This window comes from Podarcis erhardii, assembly GCF_964252035.2.
Source record: "Podarcis erhardii genome assembly, chromosome: 14".
NCBI classification, from domain to species: domain Eukaryota; kingdom Metazoa; phylum Chordata; class Lepidosauria; order Squamata; family Lacertidae; genus Podarcis; species Podarcis erhardii.
In genome coordinates, this window is record NC_138503.1 from 36,386,688 (window position 1) to 36,410,708 (window position 24,021).

The window sequence follows — 24,021 nt, forward strand, 5'->3', positions numbered from 1 at the left end:
TACATTTAATGTTTCTAGCCACCAATTACAATTTATCTGTAAATATTCAATAAACCACTTCCATTCTTTTATAAAAAGTTTGTTATCTTGATTTCTTATTCTTCTGGTAAGTTTCGCCATATCTGTATATTCCATAAGTTTTTGTACCCATTCTTCCTTTGCTGGGACTTCTGCTTCTTTCCATTTTGGGGCGGGTAACATTCTTGCCACCGTAGTAGCATACATGAATAAGTTTCTATGCAGTTTAGGTAATTGTGTTCCTATAATTCCCAAAAGAAAAGCTTCTGGGTTTGTTTTTACAAATGTTTATTTGTTTCTAACTTCTTGTTGTTAGCTACTTTGAGCTATTCAAAGGCAAAGTAGGACATCCTTTTTGGATACAGTCCTTCAGAAAAAATAAGGAGTCTGAAGACATCTGATTTGGAAAGTTCCGAACCCTCATCCAGCCTGCCAAACCTTACAAGTAGTATGTTCTACTGGAGGGGTGGGGGGCTGGATCTGACAGGTGGGCAAGATCATGGCATCCCCATCTGCCGTCAGTGACTTTGACAGGTGGGCAGGACCAAACCCAGCATACCTGTGTTTAGTGCTGAATGGAAATATCGCTTGCTGCGGGTACAGATTTACCTTGGATTGCATTTCACAGCAAATTTACAAAGGTGCCAAATACAAATTCCAGTTGCAGATAAAAAACCAGAGGTGAACTTTCCGGCTCCTTAGTCCTTTGCAGCTGGCTTTGCCTGAGGTCATATCACATCAGTGTGGGACAGATGAGGAAATAGGGCTTTCTGGGTCAAATCAGGATCCTTGCCTGCTTTGGCCCACAGGTAAGAGGCTTGCATGCCTGCCCTACCACTTCCACTTCCACTGTCACTGCCAGTCAGTGAAGGCAATACTGAGCAAGACAGACCAGTGGCCTGATTTGGTATAAAGCATCTTTCTATTTTCTCCATTGGAAGCACAACACCCATAATCACAGCTGCATATTGTAATCACTGGTGTTTATATTTTGGCGCTATAATGGGATTGCTTTATAGTGTATTTGAATTATGGTGTATTTTTAAAAATTTTCAGCATTTTAACAATGCTGTGCTATTGATTTCCATGTTTTATTTATTTCTTTTATCTATTTAACTGCATTTATTTGCTGCTTAATCATTAGCATTTCTAAGCAGTGTGTATAAACTGCTCAGGAGTCACCTTGGCATTTGGCAGCATAAAGAACAGCAGGATTCTCTTAGGACTGCACGTAAAGACCTACAGGAGGCATATCATAAAGACAGACAGCGGCTGGAGCTGAAATGCCAGCAGCTATGAGCAGGCCTGTCCCAGAATCCAACTCTACAAGAGGGTCATGCTGCCTACCTCTCCACTACAGTATGAGCATCGCTGAACCTCGCGGCAAACATGTCCCCCGTGAAGTACTCGGCTAACCGACCAACCGCTTGGAGCAAGGAGCTGAGGTCGCGCAAGGAGCAGTGTAAGCGCCGGCAGTCGTTCTCTGCAGTGATGTTCAGCCTGTGACCTGAAAGGACAGCATGAGCCAGTGGGAATAAAAATGCAAGGAGAAACCGGAATGCAAGTGCTTCTGCTAATAGGGACAAATTACTGCCCATTAAGGTGATTTAAAGAAATGGCTGTCTCCTGCACAAACTCTTCATAGAATTCAAATACAAAGATTGTCCGAAGTCATAACCTTGTAACACACAAGGCACTCATAGGAGAAATCTAATTATGCAGATAGCTTGCCAGGAAATGAAACATTTACCGTAATTACATTACATGCATTTGCTCTGCATTAGCTGTCTTGCAGGTCACAGTTCAAGCACCGAATGCAAGCAAGATTGCTAAATTAGGCAGCTTAGAAAGGGGCATTGTTAAAAAGGACATTGGGGTTTTAATCTTTACTAATAATTTGCAGCTCTTTTCCTCCCGAAAGGTTAAATTATTTTTTAGAACAGGGTGGCCCCGCTTTACCACACAAGCAACAACAGGGACACAAACAGCAGAAGTCAAAGTAGTTTAATCGGAGATAGAAAATCCTGATTGGTTCAAGGGGGTGGGCTCTAGACAACGGCAACATAGAGAAGCTGCGTGTTTCTAAAATCCGTTGCTGAAGAGCACACCCACAAGAAAACACACTGGGATTTAGTACTTCCAGTTAAATAACAGGAGTCAAAGCAATCTTAATTTTGTGGCCAGAGGTGCCATCTTCTTAACAGACACTGGCACCCTCAATCCTCTTAAGAAGATGACCCCTCTGGCCACAAAATTAAGATTGCTTTGACTCCTGCTATTTAACTGGAAGTACTAAATCCCAGTGTGTTTTCTTGTGGGTGTGCTCTTCAGCAGCGGATATACTTTGGTGGGGAAGGAGTTGAAACTGCCCCAGCCCCTAGGAGTTGGCGTGCCTGTTGTGGGCAGTTACCAGCCATTTTGACCTTGAACATGCCTAGACTAGGGTAAAACGCTCTACACAGGGCTGCCTTTCAGTCTGTGCAGAATGTGGCAGCTAGATTCCTAACTTGTCTGGGTGTTCTAATCTTCTCTCAGGCCTCTCCTGCATTAGTTGCAGAGGTTCTTGGTCTGTTGCCGGCCCAAATTCAAACTGTCAGTTTGACCTTGAACATCAAGGGGTCCAAAAAGCAGCCCATCTCCAAATATACCTTTCTGTACCTTAACATGTTCAGCAGAAGGCCTTCCACAGAATACCCTCACCATCTGAGGAGAGGTGGTTGGTTGGCAGGCAGAGGGCTTTCCCAGTGGTGGCACCCCAACAGCCTCACCCTAAAGAGGCTGACCTGGAATCATTTTTGTTATTTTGGTTCCAGGAAAAGGTCCTTTTTATTATTTTCATAAGCCTTTGTAATCTTTTTTTTAAAAAATGTTTTACAGTCTGTTAACTGTTATATGCTGCTTCAGTTTTACTGCCTTATTAGTTATACCTGTATTTGAAAGTTTACTTCGATCGAGACACTTCAGAAATAAAACTACTTAGGTGTCATACAAGGTGTTTAGCCAAACTGTATTATTATATGGAATTTTCTTAAAGGGCATGATATAAAATACATTGCGCCTCACCCCCCATGAAAAACCTCACTTGAGACAAGTTATATACAGTGGTACCTCGCAAGACGAAATTAATTCGTTCTGCGAGTTTTTTCGTCTTGCAATTTTTTCGTCTTGCGAAGCACGGACTTTGGAAAAGCTTCAAAAATCACCAAAGTCTTCAAAAACCTCAAAAAAGGCTACCACACCGCGTGCTATGAGTTGCTCCTCGAAGTCAAGTTGCAACTGCACCCCCTGAATGCATGGTTTTAAGAAAAAGGAAACAAACTTGCAAGACAAAGGAAACAAACTTGCAAGACGTTTTCGTCTTGTGAAGCAAGCCCATAGGGAAATTTGTCTTGCGAAGCAACTCAAAAAACGAAAAACTCTTTCGTCTTGCGAGTTTTTCGTCTTACGAGGCGTTCGTCTTGCGAGGAACAACTGTAATGCACAAGTTAAAACACCTCTCTTTAAAATGTGCATATAAAAATCATTTTTCTGTAAGCCAAAAAGGAATTTACAACAGGTAGAATGTATTAACCTCTATATAATGCAGAATAATATAGTTAGACACCATACAGAGTAAGCAAATTTTAGCTACTGGGATATTTTTGCCAGTATAAATTGCTGTTTATGTCAGAATGAACGTGCACATACTTAAAGCAGTTTTCCCAAGTTAAAGAATGCCAGCTCAGTGATCAGCCCAATATTATAGCAACATAAACAGCACACACACACACACATGAGATTTCAAACACTGGTAATTTGCCTTACCTGTTCCTGAATTGACTATGAATTGTTGGAGTCCCAGATATACATCTAGATTTTCCTGGAGAACTGGAAACTGAGAAGAAGAAAACAAGCATAACTTAGAAGGTCCTCAACTATAGTAACCATGTATGGTTCCCTGTTGTTTAGAATCTGGACCTAAGCACAATTTATCTGTCACCTAAACCTTCATGGACAGGGAAAATAAAAGTTTGGGAGTTCAGTATCATAGCCTTACAATGAAAAATGATGTCAATGGGACACTGCAGGAAAACGATTCCTCTGGGAAAGAAGCTTTTCCAGAGCAGGACTTGCTTACTAATGGTCTGCAACAGGATCCAGAATGCTCTTAAATACATGTTTGCAGAACTGCATGGGTCCCAGCGGTCAACAGTAACATCCTCCATTGCCTTTACCCGGCATTCAAGTGCCCCATGGGCTTCACATACATTACTGGGGATGTCTATGAAGATAGGCAAGCACCGGTAAAGGTAAGTCACTGTTCCCATTTTTTGTCCCACCTTTACGCAGTGGCCGCCAAGGTAGCATATATACAACAGTGACACATAAGAATACACAAAATAAAGCAGATTAACATAAACAGTGTCAGCCTTAGCAACAGGAGGGAAATAACCACGAACAATTCCATAATGATAACCTGCCTGTAATCACCACCATCATAATGGGAGGACTTATGCTGAGAGTGCAGCTTGCTTTTAAGGTTCCCTAAGCAATTTATGGTGAAGGGAGAGCTGGATCAGATTTATAGCACAGCATCCTATGGTCAAAACTATGTGGCACTAAATATATCATTAGCAACAATGCCTGTGTTTTTAAAGACAGTATTAAGACATCACTCCTCACACCTTCCATTTTTTGCCGGAAAAACTGTACATGAGAAAGGGAGGTTAAACCCTTCCTTCTCCAGTCACATTTCTGCCATAAACTGCCCTACACTGCTCTGCAATTACTCTTAGAAATTGTTCCTATAGGTACTAATGTGACTCCCACACCCTCAGGTTAAATATTGCAATGTTGCCGGGGGATGGGTGGGTAGCAGGATAGTGGTACGATCCAGTTCCACTGAAATCTGCCTCCCCCAGCTTAGTATTTTTTTTTAACCCAGATGTAATGGCAAACAAGGCATACAATGTCACATGCTAATATTGGCCAGGAAGGGAGGGGTTTAACCTGTCTCCAGTCTTTTGTAAACTTCCCTCAACAATGCATGTAGCACTACATGTGGTTTGTCACACTGATCATTTATAGCTACTGTTCTGCTAATGTACAGGTCAAGGGTCAGAGGATGAAGAGCTGAAAGACAGAAGCAGCAACACCAGCTCCTAAAATGTGAAAATCCTCACAGCCACCTCCCGCCCTGGACTGCAAGCCTTTAAACACACACCATGCTGCTAGATATTCATTTGCAATATAGGTTTAATAATGCACCATCTGTTGGCAAACTGCAGCACTGAGTGTCCCCAAACTGGAAAGCACCAAGAGATGAGCAGGGGAGGGAATCCCTGCCAGAAGTGTCAATCTCACATCAAGGAATTCTAAGTGCTAATCTAGCACCACCAGACAAGGAGATGGCATGCTGTGTTACTAGCCGGCAGGTATGTCACAGCTTTGCAACAGGGAAGCAAGATGGGAGACACAGGGAAATGATCAGATGCCTTGGCTGCCATCCCAGGAGTCAATGTCATGTGGCAGGATTTAAACCGCATAGTTGTTCTAGCTAGGTCCATGAACTCAAAGCCTACCTCCTAGCGGGCAAATGTTTAGCAGAGCCATCTCATACTACTACTGCTAACTTGTCATGCTCCTTGTGGCAACAGCCGCAGAGAGGATGTACAAGATGCGATTTCTGCCAAGGAGGTGAGAAAACAGATATCCAGTCTCGAACTGGAACCCAAGGTGGAGGTGTGCCCATGTGAACGTGTATGATCTCGTGACATGCACATGCCAGCATGTCACTGTTAAAGGAGTGGCCAACCCTCAAAGTGGACCCTAGTCAGAAAAAGGTTAAGCCACCCCTGCTCTATACAAAAGTGGCACACAGGAACACAATTTCCACCAAATACTTTCACTTTATGCTTGCCAGTTGATTTTAAGATTCCTTGAAAAGGTGAATGACTGAAGCACTGCTTGAAGTTAAGCAAATGCCTTTTGTGTATGAAAGAAACTTTGCAAGTGAGTCATGTGTACTGGGTATTTTATTTATTTCTAAAGTTTATATTACTATTATTATTTGAGCCTCCATTCTAGGTCAGAAGGACCACAATCCTCAAACTCAAACATCTTTTCCCACCACCATCTACGTATCGGGCATGTTTATATCAGGTCAACAGAACCTTGGGGTCAGGCTTTCGGTGAACTCAACGGAGTGAAGACCCCAAACAGGCAATTCTAGCCACCTGGAATTCCTGCTACACCTCACATCAAAAGCAGGTCTTTGAAGTAACAATGGCATGGATCTAAATTCTGAAGGACAGTGAGAGTAAAGTTCACACTCCCCACTTACCAGGGTCGAAAAGGCATGCGTTGGCAGGAGCTCCATTACTTTGGCCACTACTTCCAAGCTCTGGCGTAGGTACCGCTGCCACTCTGTCTGTTGCTGTGAGAAAGAAATACCATGATCAGCTGTTTTATTTGCCTTTGCACCAGGGCTGTTGGAATGGATTTTCCACAAGTAGAAAAATGAGGCGACAGAATGCTAAGTGGTTAGAGTGGGCAATTCCAGTTCATGCTATGGGTGAAGAAATGCCATTTTGGATCACTCTGACAACTTAAAAACAAATCTGCAAGTAAATTTTTTTTAAAAACTTGGCACACCTGCAAAAAAGGTTCATAACCTCCACACCACACTTCCCAGGCTTGTAATCATAAGGCACAAGACATTGGAGGTGGTGAAAAGTCCTGTTAGCCTCAAAGATTTCAGCTATGCTATTCTGCACATGCCTTCAGATTCCATAATATGCAATGGAAGCATAATGTTTTCTACTTTCACAGTTATTACGATTCTAAAGTCTACAGTCTTCTGCTTCTTACATCATCATCCAGCGTCTCGTCATCCAGCTCTTCCAACTGGGCCTGGTTGTACCTGAACTGTATCCGATTTAATACTTCTGTCAGCAGAAGAACCAGGGCATCTTCGTACCTGGGAAAGAGCAAAAGGAAAACCCCAATCAAATTTGGAACCATTATGATGGAAGGAAATGGTAGTCCATGGGAAGTTATACCAACGTTACTTAAACTTAAAGAGAAAAAGGCATGGCACGCATCTGACATGAGACATCTGAAAAAATGGTTTCTTTGTTTTTTAAAAAAAGGGTTGCAAAATAATAGTAATTATGGGGTGATGTTCAGCTAAGTTTTACTCAGAGTAGAGCTACTAAAATTAATGGAACTAAGTTATAACCACTAATACCAATGAGTCCACTTTGAGCTAGACCTAGTTGAATTCTGTTCATTCCAGTAGAGTTGACAATATATGGAAAATGAGTTTTAGTATCATTTGGTCTGACACCACATACTTATTCAAGATAAGTCATTGCTAAACGAGAGAGGAAGTACGAGAGAGGAAGTTCTCCCTAAGGCCTTGGCAGAAAGCAACGTTTCATTTAAATAAGAGGACAATTGAGCTACTCAGAAAGGAATTCCGTTATGCATAATCAAATCTGATTGCTAAGTGTGTACATACCCTGGTGCTGCCTCCCCTAACCAGCTGTGCTCCAGATGTTTCCAGACCAGCCACGATGGCCAATAGTCAGAGATGATGGGAGTTTTAGCCCATCAGCATCTGGGCCGTACTAGGGTGGGCAAGCTGCCCTAATATATCATCTGTTCATTTTCTCTGTCTCTATTCTTCTGCACACACTCTTCATGCTTCTGATACGATCTTGAAGTCTAAGATTCACTGTGCTACGTCCATATACATTTTCTCTCTCCTTTATTTGTCATTCTAATTTCCATTTCAAATCCAGGCTACACTTCCACGCCTGTTTTCCACAAGGCTAGTTCAACCTGCACAGTCACAGGCCTGGACACTTTTAAGAGGGTAAGAGAAAGCACACACCCCTCTTTAAGAAAGGAGTAATATGGAGTGAAAGTTTGCTTGTATATTCTGGGGGGAGAGAATCTATGTTTTAAGATCAAACTCCAGTTGTGAGTGTGCAATGCTGCTGGCTTGAATTTCAAAATAATAGTGTTCCCTGTAACTTGAGATTTATCTACAATACTGATGCACCATACTCACATCAGATATTTATCACCTTGAGATGTTTAGCTTTTCTTGTTAAAAACAAGCAAAACTTTAGTCCTTGGGGGCTTCAAAGATATACTTGGAAAGTGCGTCAATGAAATCTCAAGAGGCAGAAGTTGAACTGGATTATTAGTTTCCTAACAATGCTCTCCACTCTTCCCCACGGCCAGAATATGTTATGCAAATAAATACTATGAAATTTGGTTTGACTTGCTTAACTTATACAGGTTGCAGAAGTCTGCTTTTCCTAGTGCAGGACCCAAATACAGATATACATTCTGTATTTTTAAATGCCCAGAACCCCAATCATGCACAAGGAACTGATGCCCTTTCCTACAAAACCGCAAATGCTGTTACAACATTTCCAGGTATGGCTTCATTTTTAAGACTGCCCTTCTTAGAAATGTGGTGTTTACTGCCTGAACAAATGCAGAACTCAGCCTATTTTCTCACAAAGCTCCCCAATTGCAAAACAAAAAGAAAGAAGCAACACACCGCTGAGTGACATCAGCCCCAGCAGTGACATAGCAAGTTGCAGGAAGTACGTGCTGTCCCACTATTCTTTCGTAAGAAAAATGCATTGAGAAAAAGCTCCCTCCAGCATACGCAAAAGACAAGTGAGCAAGCTAAAAATGTATTTCTCCCACCCCCACCTGCTTCGAGGGAGTCTGCCGACAGCTTATCTTACACACTCTCATGCTCTTCTCAGTGTGGTGAGAAATGAACTACTGAAGGAGAGATCCTGTGGTTATTTGAACATGCAGTCTGGGGAGATTTAAACCCCAAGATCCTGTATTCGAACCCACATTCCCCTTTTGGGCCATTTGTTTCCTCCTCCACTGAGGAGACTGAGCATGCAAACCCAAGGTGTGCTCCCAAATCCCTTCCTGCAGACCATTTCAAGGGACAAACAACTACATTGAATGAGCTCTCTATCTTAAGCACGCGGAGAGTCTGAGCAAGGAATAGGGTAGGCCAGGATGTCAACTGAACTGGGAGGCTGGTAGGAGCACCCAGACTAGGTGATTTGTACATGAGGCTCTGCTTGAAAGAGGCTACAATGGACAGGAAGCCTCAAATGCTGTTCCTGTGGTGTAAGCACGCTTACGCTTACAGGTAAACACTTCCTGCCCCTATGACAGCTCTACAACTTCCTGTCCCTATGACAGCTGTAAGAGTTGCATTAAAAATTAACACGTCCAGAAATAATGATGCAACTTCCCTCTTCTTGCATTCATTCTTACAAGTAGCAAACCAAGGTTTGGAACTCCCTCTGTGAGCAACTAATCCTTTCGGGCTGCCAGTCTCCTTAATCCAAGCCAGTGAGACTTGGGCTGAAACTGTTAAGGAGCGTTTCATTTCCCGCTATATTAGGTCTGCATATGCAGCTGTACAAAGCAGCAAAATGGATTACCCCTTTTCATATAGAATGGGAGGTGAGGAGGGGTGTTACTTTTTCTGAATGCTCCTATGTGGGGGGAAAGGTCTAAAACTAGAAAGCTAGTTTGAGATAGAACTAATATTCCTTGAATGCCAGTTTGATTTTTAACTTTATGGTGCTTTAAAACAACAACAACTTATATATGTGGGAGAGTATTCAAAATATCCCCCCCCCCCCGCCCAATCTACAGTGATGTGACATGGTACAGTCCATTCTAGCACATTATTCTGCTGCAAGTTTGGTAGATCAGGCTTTCATTTCTAGCTTAGAAACATATCTGAAGGCAAGCTTCTCTCCACTGTGCCCAGTGCAGTGCACCCAAATGGACTCTTGTGAGAACAACAGCAAGGAAAAATAAAGCTGGCCTTTTCCGCTGCAATCCTGAATGCCTCTGCGCAGAGCAAGAGCAGCCAGAGGATTATATCCCAAGTTGCTAGAAAAAGGACCAGCCTTTAAAAAAAACACCCCACACCCTTTGTAGCTTTCAAAATGATGCCCAGTGAAGGAAGGAAGCAGCAGGAAAAGCTGTGATACAAATGAGCAAGGGATCTTCCACTGCGCTGCTAATCTTGCTTACCTGTTGAGAACTGCTTCTTTATCTGCCAGACGACTCTTTATCTTACTGGTTAAGTAGTCCAAGAAGAGAGTCCAGATGTCTAAGCAGGAGAAGTAACCTTCATGGGTAGGCTGAAACATGGAAGTCAAAAGACAATTTTTAACAGTCGCACAAACTGGATATGGAGAGAGAATTGTAATAGCCACTTGATAGACAACGTAGCTTCTCTTCCTTGCCTTTCTCCTAATGTCACCTTAGACCACATTCACACCATACATTAAAAGCAGAATCATACCACTTTAAACAGTCATGGCTTCCCCAAAGATTTCTCTGAACTGGTTAAGGGTGCTGGGAATTGTTTGGAGACTCTTATTCCCATGCCAGAGCTACAATTCCCTGGAAGAGGAATTGATTTTTAAACCACCCTGATAAGTTTTTAGGTCCCAATTTTGTTAGGTCTTTTCATTCTTATTTTCATGACCAGTTGCTCTAAGAACCCCTGGGGTTTTTTTTAGGTTCTGTTTTAAATTCTCTTACTGTACCCTGGAGCTGGAAAACAACAACAATGCAGAGACAAAACAAGATACGCAAACACCATATTTTGGCACAGAAGCATCTCATTCCATACTCCTTTTCTTTGAACAAGCCCAACAGATTCAAATGCTTGTATCCTGCATTTAAAAGAAAAGCTGGTCCAAATAAAAGGTACATTTTTTAATCAAAACTAAATACTGTCTCATTGGCTCCATATTTTTGTTTTCCTGGAAACCCAAACAGCTACTGAGATTTGATCTCAGTCAAGACCTCTGTGTTGTGTGGTACCCAATATAATATTTCCAGGCATGCCAGGAAATCACTGAAATATGCACCCAGGGCTTTAGCGGTCAATCTGGAGACCAGGATTGCTGCTATTTTGCAATGTAAGAGTAACATTTTAATTCAAATGCAGTAAAAACCTGACAAAGTGTTTTCATGTGAAACCTTATAGGATAATCAACTCTAAACAAAGCTGGATTAAGGAGAAGAGACATGCCAGTGTTGTACCTGATGAAACGTGTACTTGAACAGCAATGCAAGGAATTCAACCACGGGAAACTGGGAGTAGGACTCGATCCTCCTCAAGTGGACACTCACAAAGAGGCGCAGAAAGTCAGTAAACTTCTCTATGTAACTACAAGGGAAAGACGAGAGAAAACCTGATCAAATCAACCTGAATACTGACAGAAGCAACAGCAGCACTGAAACATTTAAATTTACTTCATACCTCTTTCATTAAATAACACATTTTGCAGCCATTTTAAAAACAATTAAATTAAATCCCTACAGAAATTACCTACACGGCGGGAAACCCTTCATTCCATTATTACCTGAAACATAGCAAGAAAGAGATTCTCTTGTCAACGGCAACTTTGGCTTTTGTCAAAATACCAACTCAAACCTTCTGCTAAGAAATCCCATTATATATTTCACTCTCACCTATGTTAGCTGAAACATAGTTGTGCATCTCAAGTCACAGCCTGCTATGCCACACAGCATGCCAATTTTGAAACCAGAAGGACTTTCAGAGCTAGTCTTGATAGGGAATGATGGATGGGGGAAAGGGGTGGTGCTTCTGAAAACCAAATGATCCCAGTGGATCCATCTATAGCACAATTAATATCTTCTACTATTAAGGTATTGAATTATGAAAAAAACACAAGGCTTTGGGGAAGCTGTTCTCTTCCCCAAAAACTTCATAGTCCAGGGATTCCTGCTCCCATTGGCCCTGGTAGCTGGGGTTGATGGGAGTTGGAGCCCAACAACATTTGGAGGGCTGCTGGTGCCCCATCACTGTTCAAGTCAGGTCCCCACCTGAAGGCAGAACAATCACACAGCTGCAAAACCCTCCAGTTCTTGGGGGAGCGGAAGCTTATTAAAAGAACATTGCAAAACAGAGATACACACTCAAGTTGTTTTTTTTCCTAGCCACAGAACTTGAGAGTTCCTTCATACACAGCACACACAAAGACCCTGGACAACTTTACTGGTTGTCTTAACATCTTCTGTTTCGTACCTTAAGTGCCTCTGAAAGAGAGACAAAATTATAATAATTGTTATTTGCCGAACATTGCTTTCACAAGCTCAACTTGCTTTGTGTTGATTATCCTGGTGATCCTTAGATCGGCCCCGAAATATAGACCAGTACTGTGACCCTCCAAATATCAGATGTGAGGGAAATGGATTCCTTCAGGCCACCACGAGAATTCAACTTAGAATCGTCATTTTAACTCAGAAGGGCCAATTCACAGCAGCTCTCTATACCAGGATTGGGCAAAGTCTGACCTGCTCCTGAAATATAGAGTGCTGGGTGGTGGTAGTGGTAAGAAGAAATGGGCAGGTAGACTTTTATGTAGTGAATGAGGAAAAAGTAGGCCAGAAAGTCACAATAGGAAGACTTTCCTCCCAAATATGAAGGAATTTTGAGAGGCCTGCTCACATTTGATTTGCTGCTCACAAATTTAATACTCAGTTCAGTTAATCCTCATTTTAAAAAAAGAACAGCACAGCATGGTTACTAGTGACATGCAGGACCTAGAAGATGTTTTACATAATATGCCCTCTCCTTTGAAGCAGAAGTGTCTACTAGGAAAGAAGGAAGATATTAGGTAAAAGATTGAGGTGAGTGGGTGTAGAAAAAACCGGGAATTGGATAAGGTATGACTAGGCTGGATGCCCTCCAGGTGCTCAAAGTCTAAGAAAAGTCAGACTAGTGCTGACTTATAACACCACTACTTCTTGTTTTTGATGTTAGCCTTCCAGAAACATTCATTTGTAGAAACAAATGATATTGTCAGTTGCACCAACAGATCCCTTGAATCCCTCTCTGGCAGCAATTTGAAGCACAAGGAGTGCTGAATCCTATAACCATCTCTGCCAGTATCTACTTCAGCAGCTCCTCTAGAAAGCCAAGGTATTTTTGCTTTATTGTCAAAAGTCATTGACAAAAGCAGCCCAAAGTTTTCTCAGTACATTTCTGTTTTAAAAACAAACTAACTTGACTTCCCTAAGGGCAGATCCCACAGCATACATTTAATACACATTCAGCACTCATCTAAAACACATGGCTTTACCCAGAGGATCCTGGGATCTGCAGTTCCCAGAATACTTTGGGGGGAGTCAAGTGCTTTAAATATGCATTGAATGTGCTTTAAATGTATAGTGTGGATGTGACCCAAGGTTACTAGTCTCTTGTTTAAAAAGAGTACAAGTAAATCTATACCTATTTAAAGGAACAGAAAAATAAACCAACTTCTTTTACATAGCTGGTTCAATAGCAGAAGCCACTGCAGCTCTCCTAAGTTACTTTAAAACCTCTAATGGTTCTGCGTGATTTCATGTCTACAATTAGCATCCCCATCCATTTGGAATTTGACAGAAGAGGCCAGATAGAAAAGGAAGACCCTTTTACCTCACTATGTCTCTTTGGCTGCTTTCAGCAACAACCGAATGAAGGCAAATTCAAATCTTGCACAACCTCAGACCTGCAGCCAAACTGTAATGAATTGGGGGGGGGGGGAGGAATACAAACACTGCAGTCGCTTTGCAACGTCAGCCTCCCACAGCCAACGTACCTGGTCACACCTACCTGCCCACCCTTCCTTCTTCTTCACGGGACTCTGAAAAAAGGTGATTAGACACACCATGCATGACAAGAAGTCAGTAAAGACCATCTTGCAGTAAACAGAAAAGATCAACAATATCGATTTGTCTGGGCTGGCTCTCCCTTACCTCTCGTCCAGTTCCTCCAGCCGACTCTTCACCGTATGGGCATTGTTCTCCTTGGTGATCTTCTGCAAGAGGTAAAACGTCTGCTGGAACATCCGCAGCAAGTACTCCTCAAACTCCACAGGCACACAGTTCTTTGACATCAGTTCATTGATGCAAGACATGGCAAGCACCCCAAGCCGGCCACGTTCTTGATTCAAGACAGAGTTCTGGCTGCTGCCATTGAGGGAGGACATCTTCCTGGCTCGGGTGTCGCAGCCAAAGCGGGCAAAATGGAATATGGTGGTGAGGAGGGAAGGGGTGATGCTCGTAGACAGAGGGATCCAGCTGAAGAGGTGGGCTAGGCACTCCAATGCCAGGGAACAAATGTACTCGCTCTCTGTGTCAAGGACGGGGATTGGCTGGTTCAATAGTTTGGCTGTGCTGGGACTCCGCAACAAGCTACTTAAAAGGTCACCTGGGGAAGGGAAGATCAAAACCAAGTCTACTTTGCAGAATTCACATGGATCAGAACCAAGCTCTTTTTGGTGCAGAGCTTTTGGCCATTTTGGCACACAAACCAGGAAATACAGATCTGGTAAACTGTGGTCAGGATCTACCACCACCTACTATATTTTCATCCCATCCTTCCTCCATGGAGCTCATGGTGACATTTTACAAATATATATGTTTGACACACCCACACCCACCCATGAATCAATCAATCAATCAATCAATCAATCAATCAATCAATCACACATGTATAAAATTGGAAAAGTATTCTTCAACACAAGCTAGTGTAGAGAAATGATAAATGGAAACATCAGCATTATCATTAATACTTCTCTCACTTGAAATTGTTATAGGACAACCCTGTCCTTTATTCTAACAGACTTGGTTTTGCCTCCAGCCGCATCCCTGTGGGGCAGGTGAAACAAAGGGATAGTAGCTGGTCCAAGATCACACAATGAGCTTCACTGATCACAGCAAGCCAGTCACCCAACATTCATATAGCACACTTGACTGTTCAAAGCAGTTCACATATTTTCTCTTGGTGATCCTAACAACACTAAACTAGACCAGTATTAGCATTCCTAAATTTCAGAATACGTGTGGGTGGTGGTGGGGTTGCGTAACATCCAGCTAGTCAAGGTTCTAGTTGAGGCAAAATTTGAATCAGGGACATCTCAACTCCCCGCTCACATTTTTAGACGCTATGTTTTATCATTTCTGACTTTCCACCCACTATTTCACAGACTGAAGTCTCAGCTGTAGCTTACAGCAAGCTGCTCAGAAGCATGTATGTGCCGAGGATCAGACCGAGGTTCCCAAACTTCCCAGTGTTTTTCAATCTTCATGACATTTGGCAGTCCACAGCTGCACACTGATGTCCCTTGATTAAGAATCTTTTTCCAGGTGCATATATTCTGAGCATCCATTCCCTTTTTCTGTTTGAAACTTATGCTGAGGTTTAACTAAGTATGCAGGGAAGCCTACTGAGCTTCTCCCCATTTAAATCATGCATTAGTCTGGACTGAATTTATTCAGCAAGATTAGGTTTTTTTCGTTACATCAACTAAGTTGTACTACTCCTCTCATTTTTTTAAAGTGAGCAAGTATAAATTGCCATATTCTGGCACACACTCATAAGCATTATGAGTGGCACATCTGCCAAGAACGAGATGAATGAATGCATGTCATCAGAAGGGTTCATTACAACATTGCCCAAGCAGCCAGAGTGCCACTGCAGCGTGGCTCCTTGCCACGTTGTTGGGTAAGTGTCAGAAGCCCTGGATCATAAGAAAGGAATTTACAATAAGGTTCCTTTCCAGCTAGGAACTAGGGCAATGACTGCACACCATGGACACTTCTCAATATGGTCCACAGTATAAAAAGGTGTTGTACTGCAGCAGCTCCCCTACAGCTTGAGAAATGAATTTCTTTTCTTTAATGGACAACACCTCATAGTTCTTCCCACGTAGCTAGGTCTTAATCCACAGTTTAAAAATCATTAAGGATTAGTTCAAACCTTACCACTTTCTCCCGAAGTTGGAGATGGTGGTGGAGTGGCAGCAGTGACACTGTACTTATCCCAGATGCTTTCCAAAATACCTATCAGAAAAGAAGAGCAAAATCCCCAGCAATTGCATGAGAGTTCCCATTATACCACATTAAGTAACAGTTTCATGTAAACTAAGGCTGCTCCTGCACCCAGGGAAAGCATTGTTCCAAGACTGACGGAGAAACTCAGTACATGCCTTGCAGCAGAGAGCTCCATATCGTTTGCTTAGGCGTCGCGAGAATTAATAGTTCTGCTGTATTCCTATGTCAGAGGAAGTTATGACCATTGTCTCATCAGGGTCTCATATTTTGTACTGCTTTAATACAAGGATGCTGCCCCCTCCACCACCACATGTCTGTCATTTCCACTAACCTGTGAGAAGCCCAAGGACAGTCTGAACCTGCTCCAAGAGCAGTTTGCGCAACTCTTCCTTCCTTGCTATGCTGAGGTCCTCCCGTGGACATGCCAACTCTTCCGATGTTGTCTTCAGCATGATCAGCCCAAGTGGAGTTGTCGCAGGGGATTGGATCAACTGTTAGGAAAGTCAGGTTTAAGTATTAGCAGACAACAGCTTCTTTGAATTTGGTAGATGAACTAGAGTTCTAAAGAGGGGGGCAATACATTTAGCCTTAGAATGCAGACATCTTATCTCTACAGTGTTTTTGAACAGGAAAGCTTCTACATGCCATCTTCTAGTCCCAAAGACATCAGTGGAAAGACAAAGTGGCAATATATTCGTTGTAGTAAACAGAAGGGCAAAAATTACCTAGAATATTGAATGTGAGAGAAAAGAAAGCAAAAAAATAAAAAAAATAAAAAAAATAAAAAATGGTACCAGCATGATACAGGAATTGGTCCCCCAGAGATGCACTCTGTTGTAACATGTAAGTGGCACCAATAATGAGACTTTTTTGCTTGGGCGACATCCATTATGTGTAATGGCTACGCAAAGTTGACAGACACTGGCAAGACTGTTCACACATAACACAATACCTGCTTTTCCTGGCATGGAGATGGACTGCCACACCAGAATAAGCAATGTGTGAAGCCAGTCTAAGCAATAGTACAGATTTTTAATCATTTACTTGAAAATGCTAGCTCCCTGTGACATGGCAATTCTAATAATACAACATGCATTTATAAAATGCTGTTTTCTGAGGGCAGCATATATCACATAATTCTAACAGTAACTTTGAAAGGTAGACTAGTTTATTACAGTGGTACCTCGGGTTACATACGCTTCAGGTTACAGACTCCGCTAACCCAGAAATAGTGCTTCAGGTTAAGAACTTTGCTTCAGGATGAGAACAGAAATTGTGCTCCGGCAGCGCGGCGGCAGCAGGAGGCCCCATTAGCTAAAGTGGAGCTTCAGGTTAAGAACAGTTTCAGGTTAAGTACGGACCTCCGGAATGAATTAAGTACTTAACCTGAGGTACCACTGTATATGCATATTACAGATAGCACACTGAAGTAGAGAGATGGTGAGATTATTCAAATAAGAGCATGGCTAAACGAAAATTTTAGCTATGGCACTTGGGTTCATAGCATGCTCTCTTAACCAGCTTATACTTGAACTAAAAGTTAGCAGATTTTAGACAGCTGTGTTGCTGAAGATGATGTATTCATGTAAGACAAGCTAGGCTTTAACAAAATGAAAGGATTTTTAGGAAACACATCACAATTTTATCCTTTGGTTTCCCTTCAACAAGAAAACTGAAAATGTACTAACATATTAGGCCATCATTCCCTCTCTCAAATTTTTCATTTGGACATGCTCAAGAAAGCCAACTTCAGTCAAGGATTTTCTATGGACTGCCTTACCTGTAAGATGTTTGTAAAGAAGTCATGGTAGAACATTGGCCAGTCTTGCCGGCCAATATCCACAATGACTTTGCAAAGTTTGTTCCTAATGAAGTAAGGCAGAGTTTTGTGGTGAGTCAAAAGAAGCTTGGGCAGGCAGCTGCGAATCTCCATTTTATCTTGTGATGGAACCCCAAGCCACATCTTGTTAATCAGGTTCTGTGGGAAGAACAAAAGAAAGTGAGGTGTCATTTTGTACTGAACTTGGAATCTTTGAAATATCTTGCTTACGGCTACTGTTAAGAGCTGACAGTCATGATATTAAACCTAGAGGGCATAATACCAAATCTAGGAAAATGCTGACTGTCTGGAAATCTGCTTCAGAATATTTACTTAGTAATGGAATTAAACAGTAAAATATTTTCTGACAATTGAACGATGTATTCCCAACTAGTAAAGAGGGGAAATCGTAACCCTACTAATTAGCACCCAAAGCATGTCCCTGTTCATGGCCAGAGGAGAAAATATTTAACCTTTCAAGACAGCTAACAAAAAACAGGGGATATATTTAATGGTGATCATTAATACTAAGGCTAGACTGAAATTCTTGGGAATTATCTCATAAAATGCAAAAAATAAACAAGATAATGGAAATCTGACTGCCAAAAGGAAAACCCATCTGTAAGAATAACAGGTGACCAACATTTGCTATCTTTAAATCAGGGTTACAAGAATCAATTCAAACTCATCATCTCTGCTGCTCTGTATGGAATGGGAAATTCTCATAGTGCAACAAGTTGTCATTAAACACAGCAAACAATCTGACAGTATAACGGAAGAATAATCTAAGGCGGCTTTTCACAACCTTAGGTCCCCAGATGTTACTGGACTATAGTACCTATCATCCGCAACCATGCTGGCTGGGACTCATGGGAGTTATAGTCCAATACCATCTGGGGACCCAAGGCTATCCATACCCCTGGACCAGCTCGAATTATCACCACAACAGAGTTAACTGAGTGAAACAGAACTCATAAGACGCATGCTTTGAACAAGTTTATTCTTGCCTAGTACCTTACCTCAAACACTGTCAAACTGTACATCATTACATAGTCATTTCTTGTGCTCGACAGGAAATAGAGGCAGAATCTCCAGGCGCCAATCTGCTGGGCAAAGTTGTTCAGGAGCTCCTCTGGTTAAAAAAACCCCCAAAACTGTGTTAAAATTAATAGAATTTCAAGTCATTTGGTAATTCAATAGCCTGTTCCAAATAAACTGTACCTTACACAGGGGGCAGGGAAGGGCTCACAGGTTATTATGCAATTGGACTTTGGGGCAACCTGGGGTACAAAATGTAGTACCTTCTTGAACATAAAAGTAAGGAAGCTCAGGACTGCTAGCTCTCTGCATTTATCATCCAGTGGTGGAAAGCAGGGAAGGCCAAGCAGCTTTCTAAAGGAAACAACACGCTTCTGAATTTAGATAACAGACATGGGAGTCTGGCAGGTCCAAGGATCACACTAGACATGATGGTGCTGTAAGACCAGTCTCTTTAATTGCAGCCCTGACCTGATCACCTGTCAAGCAAGGAAAGGGTGTGTGTCCTGTGTGCATTCTGTTTTGAGAACAAAGGAAGACATAAGGAAGGGGTACTAATTTCTCTCCATGTCCACTGCTTATGCCGGGTTCATTTCTGGTACTTCTGGAAGACAAGATTGTGGGGGTGAGCTAACCTGTGGAGGGAGGGGGAGCAATTTCAACAACCCCTCCTCCTCGTGTACCGCTTTCATTCTTAAAATTAGAGATCCTGCTTTACACATGATTGAGCCAACTGCACATGTAAAGTGGTGGGTCAACCTCTGCATCTAAATTTGACTCAAAACAACTTATCCAAAGGGAGTCAAGGGAAGGATAATAGGTTCTCATTATGGTTCACGTCAGCCTTGAATCACCCTTCCAATGACTGGATACCTAAAGATAATGGCTCTGAAACTAGCTCATGCCTCCCGGCAGAGAAAATTTCTTTTGAAAGAGTCCTCTGGGGGCATATTGTGGTATGCAGACTATTCCCATGCTGAAATGGATGCAGGAGGCGGCAGCAAGTGGGAGAAAGTAAGAACTTGCAGTTTTGCAGTTCCACAAGAAGCTAAATAACTCACACATACTTTCTGAATTCCATTTGTGCATTTCTGCTTGTGCATCTATTAAGTAAAACAAGGCACAGAGTCTATATGACAGGGGTACCTGTCCTTTTGGGGCCCAGGGACACATTTAGAAATCTAAAAAGTTGTTGTTGGCACCATAAAATCCTAATTTCACAGAAGAACAACTGGGAATATTCAGAAGAGTAACCCCCCCCCCCAAACAAGCCAGTATCCTCAAGAGTCATTTTCTCCAAAAAGATAATACAAAACAAAATTAAAGACTGGGAGAGAGAGGGGGGTCTTGGCAGTGTCAGAGAGAGGGTATCTGAGGGCACAGTGGTGCCCATGGGTTCCATGTTGGAGACCCCCACCTCTATGACAGCACATCATGTAGGAAATGCCATTATCTACTTGCCTGAAGTAGTAACAATTCCTTCTGAGTGGTTCACTAATTCACAGCTCAAGAGGCATTGTAACACATCTATTCATTCATGCAGGTTTTGGGGGGCCTCTAAGAAAGGCTTGATCAAGCACTTAAGCACAGATATTAGTAATTTGATCATCCAAATGACATCTGCCCTCCAGTCAAGGGAGGCCTATGTGTTTCCGAAAGCTTTGGTTGCATTCAAGGAGCTTTAAGCATCCAGTGAAATATGAAATGTACTCGACATATAAAAAATATACACTGGGTTGCATCCAATGGTAGAACTACTCAGAGAATATCTTAGCTGGATAAAACCCACAGATTTTAACTATGAAACCTGTTGCCATCTTTTCAGGTGTCATGCCTAGCCAAAGCCATTTGGTATTGAGGTTGGATAATGTGGAAATGATACTGAGCTTACCAATCTCACGCTTCCTTTCATTAGTAGTGCAATTGTGGAAAAACTCTGTCATTAGACTCTCCAAAGCTCGCAGCGAGGCCTCTTCTGATGCCTGACAACGACATTTCAAGAACAGTGTTAACATTAGGTTCCCCTAATGTTAATGAATCACAAGACAGAGAAACCAGTAGGAGAACATTTCAATCTCCCAGGACATTCTATACAAGATCTCAAAGTAGCTGTTTTACTACAAAGGAATTTCAGAAATACGACTGGAAAGAGAAGCTGCTGAATTACAACTTATCACCAAACTCAAAACCATGGAGAAACCTGGTCTGAACAAAGACCTTGGATTCTTATCTCATTATACATGACAAAGCCATTTTTCACCTTTTCACCCCTTGCTTTTTCCTGTAAGACCTATTGCAGTCGTTAAGAGTCGTCAACAGGCTCATCACAGCTATCTGCCAATCACCCATTCCCACCACCCTTCTGAGTAATACCCCTCCCCACCTTCTCACTATATAGAAGGGTCTGGAAACTTCTGTTTCAGTGTATCTGAAGAAGTGTGCATGCACACGAAAGCTCATACCAAGAACTGACTTAGTTGGTCTTTAAGGTGCTACTGGAAGGAATTTGTTTTGTTTTGATTAGGTTCCCCTAGTTCAACCTAATAGTGCTCTAGGGTTTTTTTTCTTCAATTAATCTATCAGGCTACCTATATTGGACCTAAACACTCCTTCTACCTTTCTTCTCATGTTCTCCCATCCCAAACATTCTCCTCACAAAAAAATTTAAAAAACAAAAACCCTCCTCCATCTTGTGAGCAAAATTATGCAGCGTAGATCCATTTAAGTTTTGTGTTTACAAGCATATTTGGGCATTCTTTTCACAGAATTTGGAAGTCTGGAGGCAGAGTACACAGAGCCCTTAATGGAACAAAAGCTCTGTTTAAGTACCAAAGCCAGGGTTTACAGATCAAGATTGAGCATACCTAGGAAGAAGAGGGCAGGGGAATTTGCACACAAGAGAGGAAGGGATGAGTAAGGTGAGCTCAAACCAGCTGTCTAACAGGGCCTAAGGCTGCATGCACAACATACACCTTTAAAGTACAGTGGTACTCAGTTCCCAAATGCCCCCACTGTTGAACATTTTGGAAACCAAACGCCGAAAGCCTGGAAGTAAATGCTTCCATTTTTAAATGTTTTTTGGAACCTGAACGTGTGATGCAGCTTCCGCTGAGTGCAAGAAGATTATGTTCAGGAACCGAGGTACTGTACATTCAAATCACATGTCCCCCCCTAAAAAGAATTGTGGGCACTGTAGTTTACCCCTCAAAGAGCTAGAATTCTCAGCAACTCTTAACAAACCACATTGCCCAGAATTCTTTTACGGGAGAAACGTGCTTTGAATGTGCTCTAAGTTACAGTGTGTACACAGCCTAGTCATCTTACTAATAGTTATGGATGAATAAGAGACCGAAGTATTGTTAGAACAGGTAAGAATTTGCTTTTAAAATGTTACACAGAGAATGAAGCCTAACTATTGTTGCATATTCAGTATTAAATGACAAAAGCAGGCAGCCAGAGCTCAAGGAATCCAGCATCGCAACTGTTCTAGGGAGCTTTCCAAGACTATGCCTGAAAAATATTTTTAGCTTTCAACATACAAAACTGCATTTCTAGAGTGTCCACCCTGTTACCACTGGATTTCCTCAATTTCCAATGGAAAGTAGTGGTAAGGAAAAATATACTTAACCAGTTCTGAACTCAGAAACACCTTTACAAAAGCTACATTTAGACAGGCTTACACACTGCAGTTTGTATCTTAGCAACAGAATACTGCATTTTCATATTCTCTTCATAAGCTTAAAATAGAAACCTATCCCTTAAGAATGTTTGTTGAGAGAAGGTTATTCTAATAACGATAAAGAATGGACGGTTGTCCAAACCAATCCTGCATTTATATGCTCTAAGGACTCTAAGTTATTCTTTAATCACATTTTTGACAGCAGATGCAAAAGCAGAACTGTACACAAGATTTTCTAGCATACTTTTTCTTCAGTTCTCTAAGCTACTTTGTATGCTATTACATATAAATATTTTTGAAAAGTTTTTTTTAAAAAATCTTTCCCGGCTCCATGCTTGGCCAGAATGCTCAGAACAGCTATTCTGTACTCCTTTGACTTGCACTGGGATTCAAAATCCAAAGCCAGAAGGGAAAGGACCCAGGTTCCACCTCCAACATCTCTAAGTAGGGTTGGGAGGGACCCCTGTCTGAAACCCTAGAAAGCTGCTGCCATTCACTGTAGACAATACTGAATTAATTGACCAATTGTCTAACTCAGGATAAGAAAAGAGGTTAACAACAACAAAAGATAACCTATTGCCAAGTACTGTGTCCCCCTGTAGCAGCAGACAAGGACCAGGTACACCTTCCAAGGTTACCTTCCGAACCCTATTCTGGCCTTCGTAGACACAATGCTGAGCAATTCTGGGAAACTGGGGTCTTTCCAAGCTTAAAAAGGTAAAGGGACCCCTGACCATTAGGTCCAGTTGTGACCGACTCTGGGGTAGTGGTGCTCATCTCGCCTTATTGGCCAAGGGAGCTGGCGTACAGCTTCCAGGTCATGTGGCCAGCATGACTAAGCCGCTGCTGGCGAACCAGAGGAGCACACCGAAACGCCATTTACCTTCCAGCTGGAGTGGTACCTATTTATCTACTTGCACTTTGACGAGCTTTCGAACTGCTAGGTTGGCAGGAGCAGGGACCAAGCAACGGGAGCTCACCCCGTCGCGGGGATTTGAACCGCCAACCTTCTGATCGGCAAGTCCTAGGCTCTGTGGTTTAACCCACAGCGCCACCCGCGTCCCTCTTTCCAAGCTTACCATGGCTCAAACTGTTCCTTCTTATCCACTTTTCTTATCTGTAAAATGGGAATCACAGCCATGCTGCAATTCTACCCGCAATTCCAGATGTACTCAACTCTGAATCCCATGTGCACTGCCAGACATTTACAAAAAGGATGTGTTTTAATTCCATCAGTGCATAATTCAAAATAAAAGGCTCTCTGGAAGAGGAAGCAAGAAGATTTGGGAATTTTTTTATAATTCCTATACTCCAGTGGGCTGGGTTCCCAGCCAGCTCTTTAGAATACAAAAGAAATTCATTTTTTTAGATTTCAGCTGCTATGTCTAAAGAGTAGTGAAGCAGTGTTAAAAACTGAGCTAAATGGCACCTTCAACCTAGATTATGGGCGCAACAATGGAATGTCCGGGCATGCTTTTTTATAACAAGAATACAAAACTGAAAATGAATGAACTGCAGCTAAGCATTATGTTCATTTTTCACATGGTCTAGTCATCCCCCT

General features: G+C 42.1%; 1 protein-coding gene across 2 annotated transcripts in view; it reads right to left on the reverse strand.

The window, feature by feature from the left end:
• XPO6 (exportin 6) overlaps window positions 1–24,021 on the reverse strand; it is a 53,076-nt gene that overhangs the window by 12,865 nt on the left and 16,190 nt on the right. Inside the window, exons 2-15 of one of the 2 annotated variants that reach the window (XM_081839589.1) lie at window positions 20,673–20,763; window positions 18,763–18,875; window positions 17,705–17,902; window positions 16,256–16,415; window positions 15,856–15,933; window positions 13,846–13,907; window positions 13,703–13,733; window positions 11,411–11,444; window positions 11,122–11,248; window positions 10,099–10,208; window positions 6,868–6,976; window positions 6,341–6,433; window positions 3,823–3,892; window positions 1,366–1,525 (exon numbers count right to left, since the gene is read on the reverse strand). In XM_081839589.1, coding sequence (XP_081695715.1) covers window positions 1,366–1,525; window positions 3,823–3,892; window positions 6,341–6,433; window positions 6,868–6,976; window positions 10,099–10,208; window positions 11,122–11,248; window positions 11,411–11,444; window positions 13,703–13,733; window positions 13,846–13,907; window positions 15,856–15,933; window positions 16,256–16,415; window positions 17,705–17,902; window positions 18,763–18,875; window positions 20,673–20,763 — 1,436 coding nt within the window. Of the gene's footprint in view, window positions 1–1,365; window positions 1,526–3,822; window positions 3,893–6,340; window positions 6,434–6,867; window positions 6,977–10,098; window positions 10,209–11,121; window positions 11,249–11,410; window positions 11,445–13,702; window positions 13,734–13,845; window positions 14,300–15,855; window positions 15,934–16,255; window positions 16,416–17,704; window positions 17,903–18,762; window positions 18,876–20,672; window positions 20,764–24,021 lie in introns of both variants that reach the window. The other variant, XM_081839588.1, reaches the window with a different exon arrangement.